A 19,605-nucleotide genomic window follows, 5' to 3' on the forward strand; every position below is an offset into this window, starting at 1 on the left:
TTTTTTTTTTTTTTTTTTTTTTTTTGTACCAGGGATTGAACTCAGGTCCTTGTGCTTACAAGGAATCACTGAGCTAAATCCCCTGCCCAAGCCTGCACATTTGTACATGGAGGCCCTGCTCGAAAATCCCCCTTTAACAGAGTGAACAGTGTAGAGAACTTGCAAGTGTTTCCTGGAGACAGGGCTCACCACTTTATCATTCTAAAGGGGTCCTTGGCCAAGTCCAGGGGAAGGACCCCAGAGAACCACTGGGTGAAGGAAACCATGAGGGAATTGGGGACCTAAGAGGAGAAGCAGAGCCAGCTGCCTATGCGCAGCCAGAAATGAGAGAGAGAGGAGGTTCTGGGGGCCTCACCCACACTCACCCCAGCCCACGGCACTCAGTTTGAGCACGTAGCCGGGGACGTAGGTGCCAAAGACCTCCACCACGAGGCGGTAGAGGTTGTAGCCCTCGAGGCCCATCCAGGAGAGGCAGGCGAGCAGGGAGAAGTGCAGGAAGATGGCACTGGCACGGCAGGCTGCCCTGGAGCCTGTCAGGGCCACTGGCTCACTGAGCAGGAAGCTCACATCCAGCAGGAAGACGGCCAGAAGCAAGTTCATGTGCACCTTGATGGTGTAGTCTCGGGGCTTCCTCCTGCAGGTGGGAGTGCAGAGAGGTGGGCCAGAGTCACGCACACACACACACACACACACCTGGAACCTGCCACTGTGCCCCTAGTCCAGGAACCTAAGTTTTTTTCTGTTTTGTTTTGTTTTGTTTTTGCAGTACTAGAAATTGAACCCAAGCCCTTTGCACTAAGCCACATCTGTAGCCCTTTTTAATTTTTTTTTTTTTTTTTTTAGACAGACTCCCGCTAAATTGTTAGGAAGCTAAGGCTGGACCTAATCCTCTTGCCTTGACCTCTCAGAGTGCTGAGATTACAGGACATGGGTTCACCACACATATGGTCAACAGAGGAGGGAGACAGGTCAGCCGGGATGGTGGGCCAGGCAAGCGCCTTCGCTGGATGGTAGGGTCTGTGCCTGCCTCTCTAGCTGTGTGTCTGTGAGTGCAGAGTGGGTACATCTGTCCTGAAAGCTTGTGTGCTCAGCTCCCTGTGCATTTTGCCATCCAGGAAGTCCCTCCTCCCCTAGCTCAGGCACCTCCTTGGGCTGTTCCGTGGGCTTGGATGCTCCGCCTACTCCTCTGTGAAAGGAAGGAGGGTCCCTCATGGGGTCAGGGTGAGTGTCTGGTGCAGGGGAGACTTCAGTTTGTATGGCTCCTGACCCTGTGTTGTTGGGCACGTTTGTGATCCATTAGGTTTCTGTCCCCACCTCGCCTTGCCCCGGCCCATTGACTCCTTCCTTGTCATGGTTACCAGCTTAGCCCCTAGAGGGGACATCTGTAGACACACAGACAAGGTCATGCGTGCACACATGTGCTCCTGCACACCTGCACATGGTTCAGTTCTCCCTCCTTCCTGACTGAGGACACCTTGGGTGTGCTCCAGAACCAAGGATGTCTCCACTACCCAAACAGGTTCAGCAAAGCATCAACAATCTGAAAAGTTTGGCTGCGTGCTTGCTATGTGATCTGGGCAAGCCAGTTACCCTCTCTGAGCCCTCTTGCAAAGGCCAGTTGAGGGCTGAACCAAGTTGATACTTGAAAAGTGTGGAAAGTCTGATGCAAGTGTTCACTATCATCACTTCCATCACCACTGCAAAATTTGGTGCACCCCTCAGTCTCACAGCTGATCACTGAAGGCAGAAATAGGGATTCTAATGAGAGCTCTCCCAATGAAATGCTGGCCAGGAACTAAAATGTATAAATGAGAGTCTACCCAAAAACCTCAGATGTACACATTAAACGTGGCCCCCTGGGGTCAGCAGCTATACCCGGGCTTTTCCCAGCACCCCCTCATCTTGGGGTCCAACAGGAGCACCATTCCTGGGGAAGATTGGCCCCGGGGTCCCGTCCTGCGGGCAAAATGGAAACTGTTCCCCACCGTCCCGCCTAGCCACCAGCCCCTACCTGGAGCAGAGGTAGGTGGCGATGGTGAGGATGCAGGCCAGCGCAGAGATGACGCAGCCCACGTAGGACAGGAGGGTGAGGTAGTGCTTGTGCACGGCGTCCACCTCCACAGAGGAGACCTGAGGGATAGGCGGCGTCTCAGTGTCAGCTCTAAACTGCTGGTCACCCTGGGAGGGCGGGGAATGGAAAGCCCCTGACCCGAGCAGCCCTGGGGCCCTGAGCACAGGTTCCAGAGGGACCGACGGCTTCCCCAGTTCCACAGGGAGTCCGAGGCCCACAAAGGCCATGAGCCCTTCATTAGAGAATCCCGGTGCTGGCCCAGCATGAAGGACAGATGGGCCTTGACCAATGATGGTTTGACAGGATCCTTACAGCCCTGCAGGTATGCAAAAGCAGTCCACTGAAACTGCACTTGGAAGTTTGAATTTGATCTTTTCCTGGGCCCCCGGGGATGGGCAGCAGCACTGAACTATGCTCCTTGGCCCCATGACCCCAATGGGGAGCCCCCACCTCACCCCCACCCACTGTGCAGGTAGGCAGTTCAGCTGAATCCAGTACATCTTCGCCTTGCTGTGGGTTTATTGGGGTGGATGTGACCACACTGTAAGTAGAGCAATATCTAAATGCTTCTATGATGTTTAGAATCCATTTCCCACAGGAAGTATACATCCCAAGCCCAAGGGACTTTGGAAACAGAAATTTGGGACATGAAGCCCCATAAGATCTTGAGAGCCCTGGAGCCTACCTTTTGACCTCTGTGCCAGGCTCCAGTTCTGGTCAGGGCTTAGAAACACAGTGCTGACCCAGCCCTGTGGGTTAGAAGCAGCAATCTGCATTTTTATCCCAAGCTGAAATCTGGGTATTAGGGCAAGGGCTTCACAAAGCCACTTTTTTGTTAACACTCTGTGTGGCCTTAGGTAAATTACTTAGGCTTTCTGAGCTTCAGTATTTCCTTATCTATACAATGGGGCAGCAGGAGCTCCCTTGGAGGGGCAGGTGCCTGGCACAGGACAAACACTAGGTCAGCAGTGTGGCTGCAGGCAGGGTCACCCACCATCAGCACGGCAAAGTAGGTTAGATGGTCACACAGGCAGGATGTCTGGGTCTCTCTCCGGAGGGTCTCACACCCAGCACTGCTCCAGCTGCCCGGGCTGTTCACTGCAGAGGACAGCACGGGGTTCCTGTCAGCCCCAGAGCCCAGGACCCCATCTTGCTCCTCCCCCAGTGCAGGCTGGGCCTCTTCCCAGCCTTTGCCCCACCCAGCAGATCCCTGGCCTTCTCCCTGGTGCACTCCGCCTCCCCCATCCCCAGTGCTTTCTGCCCCATGGGCCCTCCACACTCACACGTTGGGCCTTCAACCCAGAAGACACACTGCAGAGTCACGTTCTTCTGTGGGGACAAGAAGGGGAGTGTGGGCCCCACAACCTGCTCACCCCTTCCTGGTCCCACAGAATACACTCAGGACAGGGATGGGCCATCCCCCCAACCCCACGCTGGACCTGTCTGGCAATGGCTTGGTAGCACAGGAAGGGAGGCAAGGACCCCCAGCCCAGGAGGACCCAGGCCCAAGGAGACCGGGCCCAGTGGGGACCTAGGTCCAGAGGGACCCAAGCCCAGGAGGCCCTGTCCAAAGAGCGGCACACCCACCGGCTGCGGCTGGTGCTGGAAGGTGAGCACCACGGGCTCCGGAAGCTCAGCCACTTTGGTGTTCTGCACAACGATGCCCAGGACCTTCTCACCCAGGACTTGGCTGGAATTCTTGTCCTGGACACAGAGGGTTGGTGGAAGAGTGAGGCTGAGAAGTCTCTCCCCACACACGTCCTCTCTGAAGGCAGTTCTCCCCCCACACACATTTAAGATTAGCGCATACCGGTCTCACAGAATGAGGGTTTTACTTGGGCGGATTTGTGTGTTCACATAACACACTTTAACCGACACACCCCACTCCCACACTGAGTCTCACATGTCGGGGAGGAGCTCAATGTGTATAACACATTTTATTACATTCATGCCCCCTATTACCTGCCCTTACACCCCTCATCGTCCTCCTCCTTGGAATCAACTCGTGTGTGTGTGTGTGTGTGTGTGAGTGCGCGCGTGTGCATGCACGTGTGTGTGAAGTCATTCCCAATGCAGTGAGAACAACACAGATGAGACCTCTCCCAGGAAGGTCTGAACATTGCAATCCAATCTCTGATTGACCAGGACTGGCTGTGGCCCTGGAGGAGGGAGCTGACTGCAGGCACCCTCTCCATCTCTCTGTAGACAAAACCTGATTCCCCAGGGTGGGCGGGAAGGGGCAGACGTGATGGGGAGACCTCACACCTGGAACAGGGCTTGGCTGCTGAAGTCCACCAGGAGCAGCCTCCTCTCAGCCTCCCGGCGCCGGCCTTTGGCCCGCTGGAACAGCACACGGGGCAGCAGCACCGAGTACTCCCGGACCTCGCTCTGCTCCTCCTGCAGACCAGGGTTCCCTTAGGGTTCAGCCGAACACAAGCCCCCAGGTTCCCCTGCAATACACACCCGCTTCTGGACACTGCTGGCCCTGAGCCCACATCCTGCCTGGCTCATGGTGCCCTTGCTCCTCCTCCCTCAGCACTGGCCATGGCCAGGGAGCCTTGTGGTCAGAGCCCTGGAGTCAGCACAAGATCCACATGGCCTCCAGCTAGCTGAGTACCCCCAAAGGGCAGTCTCGAGATGGGGTGTACGGCCAGGCATGGGGACTGGCCTGCTGTTCACACACCTGTGCCCAGGAGCCCTGGTTGGTGAGCTGACACCTCCATTCCCCCCACACTATGCCCAGATGAGTTCTCAGTGCCGAGGGTGAGTGGGCACTGAAGAAGGTGGCCTTGGACCCACTTCCTGGGGCCCAGGGGACAGACTGAGGGGGTCACTGCACCTCAGGGCGCTGAACTCTCAGACCCCATTCCCACCCAGCCCAGCTCAGCTGACCTCCTCCCGCGAGTGGATATACAGGTCCCGGAGGTCAGCTGTGGGTTGCAGTTTCCACACTGTGGCATTGACCCGGTCCTCTTCGAAGGACACCATGTCCCCCGGGAACCTCACCAAGGACAGCTTTGACTCTAGGCTCTGCAGCTGCCTGGTGGGGAGAGACGGGAGATGGCAGGAAAACTGAGGCAGAGAAGGGGCCAGGCAGGTGCATGGGAAGGAGGCACGGCGAAGAGAGGAGAAGGGGTCTAGGAGAGAGGAGAGGGGACAGAAGGGCCACACAGAGGGCCACACATAGGAGTAGGTGGGAGAGAGAGACCTGAAGCCAAAGGTGACCATGTGGCCAGGCCTCAGATCAACAGGACAGGGGAGGGACAGGATGAGGTGGCACTGTCCTGGGACTCAGCACGGGGTTCTGGCTGGTTCTGCCCACCTGATCCCCTGTGGCCATGGAGCACCCCCTGAGTCTCTGAGCCTCTCTGCCAAGCCCTGGAATGGACCAGTCACTGCTCTTGGCTGGCAGGAAGAGGCCTGGGTGGCTGGCTGGCCAGCTGTGTCCGTCTTTGCTCATCCACAGGGGCTCAGGGCTCAGCTTGGTGACTATGTGTCACCCGCTCCAGGAGATGGAAAGATGGCAAGTCCAGAGACCCCTCCAGCCCCAGGGAGCCTCCCTCGGCCCCCCACTGGCCCCCTCTCCCTGACCACACTCACTGGCTGGCAAAGGTGGCCGGCGATTTGCGTGAGGCTTTCTGCGGCAGCCTGAGGATCTGGCTGAGCTGCTGCAGGTCCCTCTTCAGCTCGCACATGTCCACCGAGGCGTTGGAGGAGGCTTTGTGAGGGGGATCTGCAGACAGAAGGAAGCTGTGATCCTCTGTGCCTCTAACCCATCTTACAGAAGGAGAAAGCGAGGCTCTGAGACTTGGTGGCGACTCCCCAGGCCACTTGGAGGTGAGGCAGCCAAAAGGGCCTCAGTCTCACAGAGCCCATCCTGAGCAACTTGGTGAGAGCCTGTCTCAACACACACACACACACGCACACAGGTGAACACACGCATGCAGTCCCAGGAGGACAATCGCGCAAGAAAGCGAGGCTCTGAGACTTGGTGGCGACTCCCCAGGCCACTTGGAGGTGAGGCAGCCAAAAGGGCCTCAGTCTCACAGAGCCCATCCTGAGCAACTTGGTGAGAGCCTGTCTCAACACACACACACACACGCACACAGGTGAACACACGCATGCAGTCCCAGGAGGACAATCGCAGGGAAGCTCACATACCCTCTGCCATGCCCCCACCTCCCTGCCCCATTCAGCAGGCGTGGGAGGGAGGCAGAGGCCACTGCACAGCTGTCACACCAGGCAGATGCGGTCCCCAGACTCCAACATCTGCCTCCAGTTTTCTGGACCTTTGACCTGCTTGCTTCCCCTCTCCATGCCACTCAGCCACTGGATTCAGTTCCGAACTCCTCCACCTGTCAGCTGTGCCCTGTGGGCAGTCTCTCTGAGCCTCAGTTTCCTCCTTGGAGATATTCCAGTGAATATCTATGGTTTTGCTGCCTCAACACCCATTCTGGATGGAATTGGACTTCCCCACACCGAAGGTCAGGCCAGCTCTGCTCTCTTCCCGGGAACTCAGTGGGGTCCCTGAGATCTGTGTCCCCTTGACCTCCAGGAACTCGGGTCAGCTGCCTTAAACCCGCCAATTGAAGCACCTGAGAAGAATCCATCTGCCTAGTGCTGTGGACTCCAGTAGAAGCGTCCCAGTGTCCTCTCTCCCCAGGGGCTCCCTAACCTGCATGTGCCTGCGAGTGTATGTGTGTGTATGCATATGCCTGGGTGTGTGTGGCCTCCGGATGCGCAGGCCCCAGGACTTGTATACAGTTATATCTCTCTTTCCATCCCATCCTTCCCTGATCACTGGAGGGGCACTATTCATCCCACAGACCCTAAATTATAACAGGGAAAAGCATTGCACGTGGGTGCTGATGGAGAATTTCTCTGTTTTTCTGTTCTCTCCCCACCCCGCTTGCTTCTCCTCCTCCTCTTCCTCCTCCTCCTCCTCCTCCTCCTCCTCCTCTTCTTCCTCCATCTCTGCAGACTCTGCACAGGTTCCTGCCCAACAACCCTCTCCCCTGTCCCCCACACAGCTTCTGCAGCTCAACTTGGCCCTCACTCCTCCCCTCCTCTGACACCTTCCATGGCTCCCACTGCCTGGGAACAAAGCCCAGCCCCGTGGCCCACAGATCTAGAGTTCACTTCCCAGCCTGCCTTGCACCTGCCTTCCCTCCTCCAGCCCTCTGCCCAGCAGCTGCTGTACCATGGAAGGAGAAGGTGAAGCCTGAGGCTCTGGGCAGGCTGGTGTTCTTTGGACTCCACCAGGACCTGACGGAGGTGGCAAGCAGCGGGGGTCCCCAGGCCTGGCTCTCCTCCTGGTGCCGGAAGCAGAGCAGGTCGGAGGCCTTGCTGCTCAGCACATAGTTGTGCCTGCCGTAGTGAAGACGAAACATCCCAGCATGGCGGTTCCAGTTGAGGCAGAAGTGGTAGAGGCCCCTGGGTTCCGGGAAGGGCCAGGACACTTCCAGGGTTGCAGGGAAGGGAGCGTGGATGACGAGGGCCTCCTCTGAGTTCCTGATGGTGATGTGCCGCTCTGGCGTCCACTCATAACGGAGGCTGCTCTTCTGTGTCTGGTTCCGCTGGCCGCAGAAGCAGAAGTCTTCTCGGGGGCCACAACCATGGACACCTGGGAAGGCAGAGGCTGCAAATGGGACCCCCGAGGCAGGCACCAGCCAGGAGCTTGGGAGGGGACAAGACCAGTGCAGAGCCTGGGCCGTGCGTGCACTCTAAAGGCTTATACATGAAAGGGTCTACAAAAATGGAAGTCTGCCTTGCTCAAAATTTACTGGCTTCAAAATCTGAAAGAGAACACTGAAAATAAATAACTTCAAAGGCCAAAATAATTTAATAGCAATAAAGCATTTAATGAATGCCACAAACTGCTGCATGATTTGTGCACTGCTCAAAAATGCTTGCTTGAGAGGGGCTGAGATCCAACCCATATTTCCACTCTGAGCTGTGCTCTGTGGGGTGGCGTCTGTCAGAGGAGGAGGAGCCTTTTTCTTTCTCCAAGGTGCTACTGAGCGGCTAAGCAAGCCTGCCCAAGGGGTTTGTGCACAGCGGGGCAGCTGCCCTAGGCACACGGTAGTGAACGTGAGTCCCAGCAACTGTCCCAGGGCCCCTGGACGGCCTACCTTGAGCCAGGAAGAGCAGATTCAGCAGAGACAGTGCCACGAGCAGGGGCACTTGGACAGCCATTGTCCCACCCAGAAGCCAGCCCGAGAAGTCACCACCTGGAAGAGACCACAGTGTTAGCTGGGAGCTGGGCCACTGGGCGGTTCTGCAGGGACAGCAATGTGGGGTCAGCGCGGCCATGGCGCCCTCTACAGGGGCCAGAGGGAAAGGGCGCTTCCCATCCTGACCTCCAGGGGGAGTCGGTCGAGAGGGCCAGAACAGAGCAGAAGTGGCGATTCTAAATTAGAAGGTGACTTGGAGTGACTCAAAGCCGGGAAGAAGCCCCAGCTACCCCCACTCTCCCGACCGCCCATGACCGCTATTAGTTGAGCACCTATTATCCAGCAGCCTCCACGCTGCTGCATGACACCCCCACCTGCATAAACTCTCTAGGCTGGGAGATGGGCACCACAGTGGGCCCATTGCACAGATGGGGAACCTGAGGCCAGAGGGGTTAAATGACCTGCCTTCCCCACTTGGGCAGGACTGCAGTGGTTGGTGCCCACAAAGATACCAGGTGGGTTGGCCCTCTCTACCATCAGCTGGCCTGGTGACCAATCTGGGTGCTGAAAGAGCCAGCCAGCCATCCTCATCTTGTGGAAAGCTCATCTGACTGTAACGACAGATGCAATCATCTGCCACAAACCAAAAGAAAGGAAACCTGGCAACCTGGGCACACTCAAGGAATCTGAGTGTGGGAGAAACCAAGAAGGACTTCTCAGAAGAGAAACACAGAAGGACCGAATATTTGAGAGCACTGTTAAAGGCAGCAATGGCCCAAGCAGGATGTTGTTATCGCTTTCCTGGACCAGGCCTCCCTCAAGCCAATCTAGCCTCTCTGAGCAAAAGCCAGTCCCCCAGGTCCCAGTGCAGGAATGGAACCCCAATTTCCGAAGCCCTGTGGTCTCGCCATCTTGCCTGGAGCATCCTGGGGCCTTCAGAAAGCATGAGCGCTTTGTAGGGAAGGACTGCTTTACTGGGGCTGTGATTCCAAGGTTTCACTCTGAGTCCCCCCTCAGCACTGGGTTCCTTTTCAAACTGCCTTGGCCCCGCAGAAGGAACCCAGTGTCCAGGGACAGGGGTGCCCTGCTACAGCCCCCTTTTCCTCTCCTTTCTGCCAGCCTCTGTTGCTGCCCCCTCTCCCCTGCTAAATGTCACTTCTTCCAGGCAGGCCCCCTGCTTTTCACTGGTGAAGTGGAAGCTCACAAACTTCATCATGGATTTGGTCCACACTCTCCATTTGGGGATTTTGGAATCTGAACCCCAGAAAGGGCCATTGGTCTCCTGGGCTCACACAACAAGAAGGGGTGGACCTGGCTGGAAGTCATGTGTCTCTCTGGCCACGAACCTTCAAAGGGAGCCACCACGATGGTCAACAAGCCCCCGGGACAGGGCAGAACTGCCTACTGTGCAGCAGCCCCTCCAGAATTTGGCAGGAGTGAGCTCCCTGTCACTGGAGGGGTGCAAGCAAGGCTGCAACCCCACTGGATGTCCCGGAAGGAATTCAGATGGAAACTAGGGGCTCATTGCCCTGACAGTTCCTGGCTCACTCTATTCCACTCAGGCTACTTTTAGCCACTGCAAAGAGAACAATGTTGTCCCCATCAGCACTCCCAGGGTTCAGTGAGGAAGGGCTGCCTGGATCCCATTAATGCCGTTAATGAGGTGGACTCTGGAGACAGGCTATCTGGGTTCAAATCCCGGCTCCCACACTTACTAGCCATATGTCTTTGGGCTAGTAATTCATCATCTCTGGGCCTCATTTTTCTCAACTTCAAAGAGGAAATTAAATCATGGGAGTTAAGTTAATTGATATCCATTGGGGGCAGCTAACAGCTCTGTGTCCTTTCTGACCAGACCCCAGGCCTATCACACGTCCCGCTTCCATCTCCTCCCCCTTCCCCACCCCTATCCTCCCAGGTGGCCCCACTCAGCCTCCCAGGCCTCAAGGGGAAATTCCTGGAGCATGAAGCCTGCTTTCCTGTGCGTGGATCGGGGCTGGAACCCCACCTAGAAACTTCCCTCCCCGCTGACAGCCTGAATGTCTGCAGAAGCCCCAGGGGACAAGAGAGCTGGGCTGGGGACCAGAAGAGGATGCCAGACACAGACCAGGCAGAGGAGGGTACTATCCTGTCCACATCGGCCCATGATGGAGCCCCTGTACCTAGAGCAGGGCTTCCAGAGGGACCAGATCAGCCCTGTGCCTATCAGCTAGCCCAGCCAGGAAGGAAGGGCCCACGGTCTAGAGACTGAACCCCAGAACCCATGGGCCTAGGAACCTGTCTCTGGCCTCCATGAGGAAGGCAGTACTGGCTGGCCTTGGCCATTAGAAATCTTAAGACTAAGTGTCAGGTGACAGCAAGGCCCTGTCCGCCTCCCAGACCACTGGCTAGAGCCCGGGTAGTATCAGAGGCGAGGGATCAGCAGCACCACCCAGATGATTACAGCAGCAGCAACATCCATAGCATCATATAACATCTTCAAGGTCCCCCAAGTTCATCAGGTCAGAGACCCCCAAGCCAAGGCGAGGGAGAGGCTCCTTGTTCCCAGGTCCCCTGGGGCTGGGGCTGAGCCCTCCCTACTGCTAGGCCAGTGGTGTGGGTGAAGGTCCCAAGATAACCGCCTACCCTAGGCTTTGGGGTCCACCCAAAGAAGCAGAGAAAAGTGGGGAGCAGTAAAGACTACAGGCAGCACGACCAATTCCATCCTGGAAGGGAGGCTGCGTGGCTGAGCCCTCCACCCCAAGTTTCCTTTCCGAGCCATGGACCTTGACCTCAGGCCTTCCGTAAACACACAGAGACCAGAACAAGTTGATCCAGGCCGACACAATGGGGACCACCATATCAGGGTCCCCAAGGGTCCCGCAGGGCCAAGGACAGCCCGGAACCTCCTGAGCTGAGACACCCATGGCCACAGAGGCTGGCTGCCCAGGAGAAGGGGTCCTCCTCAGCCCTGCCCTCTGCACGGATGCCAGGGGACTCAGGTCTCACTTTCTCCCCGGGGGGCCTGAGTCACTTCCTCTGCCAACCTGTGTGCAGCCACCAGTCACCGCCGGCTCAGCCCAGCTCCTGGAAAACTCATTTCCTCGGAGGATGGAGGTGGAAGTTCGGAGGCGGCCCGGACTTCCAGGCTGGGTTAACCCTTCCCAGGGCCTCCCTTTCCCTGTGCACTGTGATCCAGGTCAGCCCCGAGTGGATGCAGGTCACCCCTAGACCCTGTTCCCTTGCCGGGAATGCCTTCTCTCCTGGAAACGTCCAGCTCGGGCTTTCACGTGAGACAGACTCTGAGGAGCTCCACCCCACTGCCCATCCGCATCAGAACCAAGCCCTCTTCTGCTGCTGGCTCACAGCCACCCCTACACCACAGGCCCTCACCACCACGGTGTGCCCCCAGATGCCCAGAAAGGGCCAGGGACTGCACGACAATGCTGATCCACACCCCTGTACACCAGGTCTCAGGGGCCTGGCTCTCGAAAGTGTCCCATTGACTGACGAGGCACAGGCTTGGGGACCACGCTTACAGCCTGGAGAAACACCAGGAGCTCTGTTTTAGAGAAAGTCAGAGAGGGGAGGGGACTTGCTCTACGCCAAAGGGCAGGGCCAGGACCAGGAGCCAGGAAGTTGCCTGTTCCCTACCTTTCACGGAGACTCGTCAGGCTCCTTCGAGGTTTGCCCAGCATTTAGCAGGGTACCAGTGCAGGAAGGATGGTAAGAGAAGCAGGGTGGGAGGGGGCCAGGAGCTGAGCAGGGAAGGAGGGAGCCCTGGAGCCCAGCTCCGGTACAAGTCAGGTCTTGCCCACCTAGGCTCCCTGCCAACAGCCCTCATGGGGTGCAGGGAGACACAGAAGGCCCAACTCTGCTTCCAGCTGCGCAGCCGGAATCAGCGGCCTCCAACACCCACCTGGAACCCAGCAAGAGGGTTTGGGAGGGGAGGATGTGGGCTGGGGAGGAGGCAACACCTGCAGAGGGCAGGGGGTGTGCATGTACAGTGTGTGTGTGTGTGTGTGTGTGTGTGTGTGAGAGAGAGAGGGGTGGGGGGAGGGCACCTGTGGGTGTGCAGGCAGATATGGGGTAGGCACAAGAAGGTTGGGAGTGGGGACAGATCAGCTTCACACAGGACAACAGGACCTGGCTCCCACAAATGTCAGAGGCCAGGGTAGGGGTCAGGCAGCTGTTTCTCCCCTGGGGCAGGAGCAGGATGCTAGCAGCTACACCTCTACCCCTGAAGTGGCTTCAGACCAAACCAGACTTGGAAATACCATATCACCTCCAGCTCCCAGGAGATGCCCGGCCAGGACAGGTGAGCCTGGGGCCACACCCTCCCCGGGCCCGGCCCCAGTCCCTTGGCTGTGCCCATCGCTCTGGGAGCACAGCTTGCCAATGTGAGCCCCTCTGCTCCCTCTGTCCCTCTCCACAGTGGGTACCTGATGCCCCTTCCCCCTCACCCAGAAGACTTCTCCAGCCCCTGGGGCAGCCCAGTGACTTCAGGTTTCAGGAATTTTTCTGTACTAAATGATAATAAAAATCAAGCTAGAGCCTGCAACCAGAGGCTGGCGGCTGCCAGGCCTTGCCCGGGCCCTGCCAAGGCAACCTCCCATTCTCCCACCAGCCTGGCCTGGGCCTTGCCTCCCTCTGCACACCTAGATGTCCCAGCCCTTTGCACTGAGGTCCCAGATCAGACCTAGGAAGGGGAGAGGAAAAGGCTTGTGCATGGGAAGGGACCTGAGTCCTTCCCGAGGGCGAGTCCTCCAGGGCCAGCCACCCTGTGGCCTCCTGTACCTGGACCCTGACGTGTGCTCAGATGCCCCAGAGACACTCGGGCACCTGTGAGGATCCCAGTGCGGTGGGCCGAGACCTCCACATCTCCCCAGGCCCCGGGACAGCCAGCAAGACAAGGACAGTGTGCAGATCTGAACGGGTCCCCTGGTGGGATCCAGAGCGGGAGGGTCCCCGCTCCCCTTCAGCAAGCATGGAATCAGTGTCTGGCACCAGGCAGGCCGCTCCCTACGCCAAAGCCTCATAATGAGCCGGGGAAGCAGGAAACATGAGCCATGTGGTCCTCACAACAGCTCCAAAATGATGCTGTTTCAAAGATGAGAAGCCCAGGAAGGTGAAGTCACGACAGGACCACACAGTAAGTACATAGCCAGGCCCTGACCCAACCCAAGCCCATGTGTTCAGCCATTGTGACCACTGAGTCCTTTCCGTCCCTGAGACTCAGTCTTCCTATCTGTTAAAACATAAGGTAACTTGCCAAAGCACTCTCCTCCAGTTAGAGAAATTCTTTGGGCCCTGCATTCTTTTGCGCTTCTGCACAGCAAAGACTCTGATAAGTCCTGCGGGAAGGCTCTGCACAAAGCTTGACTGATCTCAGTTTCCCAGCCCAAGGTGATGGTGGGGCATTTTTATCATGGGTACCTGGTATCGCTCTGAAGAATCTCGGTGCCACTGGAGAGTAGCCTGCCAGCACTCCTTCCTCCCTTCTGAGCTGTCCCCAAGGCCATTAGCCAGCAGGAGATGGGCAGCAGGAGCCAGTTAGGCTGCAGTGGTCCCCGGAGCCACTCCTCACATCTCTGACACTTCCAGGCTAGAGGTCCCCAGTGAGCTTGGGCCACACTCAGGCTCATCCCACCTCCCTCCGCTGCAGCATCTGCTCACCAGGAAGGGGCAGTGCCAGGTCTGTCCCCAAATGAGCCATTCCATTAAAGCCAGCCGCAGCCAGCTGGGCCTGTGGTCTCACCTCAAGCAGTCGAGACGCTCAGAGTGCTGGGGTGGGGGAGAAAGAGAGAAAATGGGAGCTCAAGAACTGTGAGTTGCTGAGGACCAAAGCCACTAGGAATTTCAGAATTGGTCAAAGAGACTTGGCGACCCAAGAGAGGAGAGGGGAAGAGGACACCCAGCCCAGGGGCCCAGCCTGGTGCCCCAGAATGAGCCCAATCTGAGCAGGGCTTGGGCACAGGGTTTTCTCTAGCCATGCAAGGACTGCTGCCAGCCTGGCCAGCCGTGTGCTCCCAGGCAGGGCTGTGGCCAAATCTGAGACCTGACACCATCCAAGAAGCAGTTGTCCTCCTAGTCACCAGGCACACATAGCCAACCCCTGCCAGGGAATGCACCTCCCAGAGCCAGGTGGCAGGAGTCGGGGACACAAGGTCCAAACTAGCTGTGTCCAGCAGGTCTGGGGCCTTTGGGCCAACCTAGCCTGTCTGGGCCTCCGTGTCCTCCTCAGTCAATTGGGCAGCTATGACCCCTGCTCCTGGCGTCTGCTCTGTAGCCAGGGGTCCTCCGGGGCTACATGGAAACCGAGCAGCCTTGGAGGTGCCTGAGGATGCGGAGCCAGCTCCTCTACCCTGGCCAGACTTTCGCCCTTCAAAGCACAGCCAGATCCCACTGTCTGGCTGAAATTCCCCTTCCTCAAGGCTGCAGCCAGGCTCCCCCAGGCGGGCAGAGCGCCTATCCTGGAAGTGTAGGATCCTTTGGGTTCCCAAGGCTGCCACCTTCGATCCCTTTCTCTGCTCCTCCACATCCCAGATCCCTGGCTCAGGGACAGGGAGGACACAAAGCCAGAAGCCATCCACCCCTCCAGATAAGGTTGGGGCCAGGTCCCCCTGCGCCTGAGGCCCCCTTCAGGGAGGGGAAGTGGAGACAGCTCCCTGAGCACACAGCACCGCTTCCCCAACCCAGCACAAAGGGGCCCACAGCTGCTGCCTGCGCCCCAGACAAGGAGCTTACCACCTGCAGGCTGACATTCCCTATGCTCTGAAAACTCAGGACGCACAGCTTTTCATACGCATTAACACATTTAATCCTCTTAAAAACCTAGGAGACACCATTATGCTCACTGAACGAATGACAATGAGGCCCCAGGGGCCGCGTTAGGGCCAGGGTCACGCAGCCAGTGAGCAGCGAAGGCTGGCCTGGGACCCAGGGCCACGATGGAACTCACCTGTTCCCGTCAGGAAGCCTTCACATCAAGAGCCACAGCACAAAGTGGTTCCGTGGGTTAAGCCAGACACTGTCCCAACAAAAGCCCAGATCAAGGGGCGCTGGAGCCCTGCCCCACACAGCGCCTTCCTGCCTGGTCCAGGCCCCTCGGTGGCCCTGTGGCCTCCTCCCACTGCCTCTCAGAAGGTTATCTTTGCAGCTCAGGGGCCAAAGAGGATCTTTGCAGTCAGGGCTTTGAGGGAGGGAGGGAAGGGTGTAAAGCCTCACCCCCCAACCACTTCCTTCTACTGGTTCTCAAGGCCACTGTTCAATTGATTAAGTCCCCTTGCAGAACCATCGAGGGCTCCCGAGAGTCCCCTGTGCCGCCCCAGCGTCACCCCTGCTCCTTCCTTGAGCTCCACTGTCGGTTTTGGGGAGAAGGGGGAGGGAGAAGGAAAAGGGAGAGAATAAAGAAAGCGGGAAAGGGGCTGAGGAAGAGGGCGGGAGATGGAAAGAAAAGGAGGGACCAGAAGGGAGAGGCTGGGGAGGGAGAATTGTACCTGGATTCCTCCTCCAGGCAGAGGGTGGACTGCACGCTCCAGGGGCGGGAATGATTAGCAGGGTCCCTTGTTTGCAGCAGCCCCAGTTCCCCAGGTTCAAGAAGCCAGGGGGAGGGGAAGCAGGGCCACCCCAACCGTGCTGTTACTCAAACAAAGAGGGCAGCCAGAAGATAGGCTGAGAAGCCCCAGCCTCTAGCGCCAGCCCAGGCGGGGGAGAAGGGGCGCAGGTGACAGCAGCCCCTGGCAACCGTTACCCTGGCAACCGTTGGCAGCTGCAGGGACCACGTCACTGCCAGCTCCAACCCAGCAGAGTAGTGTGGGCTCCCTGACTTGTCCTGTTCCCAAGCACTGGGGGACACCCACCTGTCTTGGGGGCGGGGGGAACCTCTAAGAGCCAGGGCTTCCCAGTTCTCTAGAAAAGCAGAACCTGCAAGGGACACCCTAATGACAAAATGAAGCCCAGTAGAAGCTGGAGTTGACCCCTAGAGTCTGCCAGCCTGTGGCCCTGGCCTTAAGCTGGGGTAGACAGCCCCCACTTTTGGCTATTGTGAGCCAGAATGCGCTGTACTACCCTGAAAACTCCCACCTCCTCCAGAAAGCCCTCCTAGATGGCATAGCTCACCAAGTCTCCCTCTGAATTTGCCTGGCCTGGGAGCTCTTCCTGGCTTTCTTCTAGAGTTCCCAAGAAGTCAAGAGTGGATGGGAGTCTGACAGGGGAGAACAGAAGAGAGGTTTCTGAAAACTTCACAGCGCACCAACAGTCCCTGGGCATTTTGGAGATCTGGGTCCGCTACTCTGCAAGGTGAGGCTGTCAAGATCACCTTATAGATGGAGAAACCGAGGTTTGGAGGGGATGTGACTCTTCAAATGTCACCTCACTGGCAAGCGAGGGACATGGAATTTGAACCCAGACCCCTCTGAGACATGAAGACATCCAGCCCTAATGTCCATCTGATGCTCGATTATCCCCTCCCAACCTCCAGTGCACACTTTATTTGATCACCTCCAGGGACAGGGAGTTCACTTTCTCGCTCACAAGAGGATGCACCTTTTTGACCTCTAGGAGTCCCTTGTATCTGTAAGTCAGGGGGAAAAGATCCCCCAAACTTCACAGCGGCCTCTGTGTGTCAGACAGCACAGAAGAGAACCGGATGGGGGCCCTCAAAGGCTGGCAGCTCCGGACCAGCAGCAGGGCAGGGGCCTGGGGTCTCATCCAGGTGCTGCAAGCACTTTCCCAGAGCCCGGTGGGGACCCCAAGGAGATCACACACCGGGTTGGGGCTGGCAAGAGCCCTGGGCACAGCAGCCTCTGCACCTCCCCCACAGCGGCGTGGCCCAGGGCCAGGAGGCAGCTATTGTCTCGCTGCCGCCAGAGCCCGGCCATTCAGGCACTATTTTAGGCCTGGAGGAAGAGGAAAAGAAAGCAAAGAAAGGAGCTGCTGTCCTCTGGGGGACCTTCGCCCGCTGGAAAGAGTTCCGGGCCTGCTGGACCGAGAAGGCAGCCAAGGTACCATCAAAGGACCCTGTGCCTCAAAGGGGCTGGCAGGGGGCTGCAGTACTGGGCGTCCAGTGGGGGGGCACCCCAGCCTTTCACACACTTGGTGCTTACTGTCTGCAGTGACACCCAGAGAAACAGGGACTGGCATTTCTTGTTCCACCTGCGGCCCCTAAAAACCCTGCTTGCTTCCAACAAAGAAAATTCCTATGACGGATCATTTGCAGCTCAGAGCCTGAAGCCAGAGACCCGCAATGCATTTTCTCACTCAGCTCCAATGATGCTGCTGATCAGAGTGGAGGCGGGCACAGAGATGGTGAAGTTTAGGTCAGGCACTGAGGTCCAGGAAGCAGTGCAGCTACCAAAATCACAAGCTAGTGACTATCTCACACTCCTGCTGCCCCTCACTACCTTGCATTCACCAAGTTCAGCCACTCTAGACTGCTCTGTCCAGAACACCTCAGGGCCTTTGCACATGCTTTTCCTCCCGCAACACAGTGCATTCTTTCTAGGATCCTTCCTCCAACTGGCCTCTTTTCAGGTCTTAACTCAAATGTGTCCATTGTCATGACATGCCTTCCATGAATGCCCAATCAAAACTGTCTCCTGTATTCATCACGGTATTTATTCCCTGTCACATGCTTTACTATCCTCAGGGCACTGACACCTGTGTGAAGTGTTGAGTGTGACTTGCTTCCTTTCTCAGAGTTTTCTGTCTTGTCTGTTTTCCTCATCACTTTGGCCTCAGGTCCCAGAATGGTGCCCAGTCCATAGTGCTGCCCTATGACCGCTAGTCAGGTTAACAAATGAATGAGAAAGAGCCAGGGCTCTAAGCCAGGTCAGGGAGACACTCAGTTTCTTCCCAAGGGGAGCCAGATCCTCATACTCTGGATCCAAACTAAAGTGCCACTTGGGGCATCAAGGGCAAGGGGCCCTGACCTGCCCCCATTCCCCAGCCTCTGACTGTGCAGGGGCACACACCTGTGCCAGGCTCATGACCAGAGAGGGGCTCCTGAGATGGGAGCCGGGGGGGATCGAGAACCTCTCCAGCACACAGGCACCTGGTGAAGGCTCTGGGAGGTTTTGCAGTGCTGAAGCCCGACTGCCCAGGCTCTTCCTGCCCCACGGGGGCCATGGGCACTTTGAGGTGCAAAGACCCCATCTGCAGCAAATCTGGAGTTTCCTCTCTGAGTAAAGGCGAGGTTACCGCCCAGGGTCCCTCAAAGGCCTGCGCTGTGGTCCAGGGCTGAGGGAGCTGGCTGGAGAGGGTGGGATGTGACAGGTGCCTGTGGCAGGGGATCCTAGGGTCCAGGGACTGGGGTGGGCATGTCTGGGGACCATCCTGCAGAGACTTGCTGGGAGCTAGGGCAGGGCAGGGACCATGGACCCGCACAGAGGAGCAACCCTCCTGCCATTTTACAGCTGGGGAAACTGAGGCTCGGAGAGGAGAAGCTGTGAGCCCAGGGACACAAATCCAAGACCCAATCCAGCCTGCACACACCACTGTCCCATGTGCCCTGTGTGACACGGAGAGGTAGCAGCACCGGCCCCTCTGTGGAAGTGGCTGTGGAGGCCTGGAGAGGCTGAGCCGCGGTCCCAGCCAGGGGTCACCTGCCCCACTCACATGGGCTGTGAACACTACCGTCTTCCAGTCAAAGTTGCTGCAGCCAATGACCCTGGTTCCCCACTCCCAGGTGGGGGGACAGAGATGGGCCACCCGTTTGGTCTGACGCCCCCTGCAGGCCCTCCACAGCTGTGTCCAAGCCTGGCTTCCCTAGGCAGGCCAGGGCTGGGGGCCAGAGCCCACCATCTGCGCCAGGTGGATGTCGCTAATGGGGGGAACTTGGACACGGTGAGCAGCAAGGCTACAGACAGGGATTCCTAATGGAGGCATCATCTGCCTAGCAGCTCGGGAGAATGTGGGGATTGGTGCCGTCTCCCGCAGGGCCAGGAAAGCTCAGGACTGAAAGGAGCTGCGCAGGATTCTCACATCCCCTCTGCAGCTTCCCTGAAAAACTTGAACATCCGCAGGGATGGGGAGCTCACCAACTCCAACGGGAGAAGCCCCCATCTGGTACCATGGGAATAAGCTCAGGCTTAGAAGCAGCAGAGCCGGGCTTGAGTCCCTGCTGCTGCTGGCTGATTGGAGACCACAGACCTGCCTCCTCGGCTGTGAAAAGTGAATAAAGATTCAAATCCTAGAGGGCCAGCAGCATCTAAGAGTGAATGACAGCTTTGGTGGGCAGTGAAGTGGGGGGTCCAGGCTGCAGGCTTGGTTACGAGCACCCTTGAGCCGTCCGGTGCACATCCAGACAGTAACAGCAAAGGCAGGACACAGGGCCAACTGTGACTCAGCTGCCCCGTCAGGCACTGGGATCTACCCCACACA

The 19,605-nt window shown here is 57.7% G+C and overlaps 1 protein-coding gene across 5 annotated transcripts in view; it reads right to left on the reverse strand.

Annotated features, from left to right (window-relative positions):
- Positions 1-19,605, reverse strand: part of Adgrg1 (adhesion G protein-coupled receptor G1) — a 36,634-nt gene that overhangs the window by 5,503 nt on the left and 11,526 nt on the right. For 2 of the 5 annotated variants that reach the window (XM_010638881.3, XM_010638880.3), the window contains exons 2-11: positions 8,203-8,301; positions 7,272-7,694; positions 5,672-5,804; positions 4,964-5,111; positions 4,337-4,468; positions 3,659-3,775; positions 3,355-3,400; positions 3,066-3,169; positions 2,012-2,130; positions 366-634 (exon numbers count right to left, since the gene is read on the reverse strand). In XM_010638881.3, coding sequence (XP_010637183.1) covers positions 366-634; positions 2,012-2,130; positions 3,066-3,169; positions 3,355-3,400; positions 3,659-3,775; positions 4,337-4,468; positions 4,964-5,111; positions 5,672-5,804; positions 7,272-7,694; positions 8,203-8,266 — 1,555 coding nt within the window. In that variant the 5' untranslated portion in view covers positions 8,267-8,301. Of the gene's footprint in view, positions 1-365; positions 635-2,011; positions 2,131-3,065; positions 3,170-3,354; positions 3,401-3,658; positions 3,776-4,336; positions 4,469-4,963; positions 5,112-5,671; positions 5,805-7,271; positions 7,695-8,202; positions 8,302-13,659; positions 13,745-15,184; positions 15,307-15,722; positions 15,863-19,605 lie in introns of those variants that run through there. The other 3 variants (XM_010638882.3, XM_033757840.1, XM_033757841.1) reach the window with 3 other exon arrangements.

This window comes from Fukomys damarensis, unplaced genomic scaffold (genome assembly GCF_012274545.1).
Source record: "Fukomys damarensis isolate Sample0158 unplaced genomic scaffold, DMR_v1.0_HiC HiC_scaffold_32, whole genome shotgun sequence".
Lineage (NCBI taxonomy): Eukaryota > Metazoa > Chordata > Mammalia > Rodentia > Bathyergidae > Fukomys > Fukomys damarensis.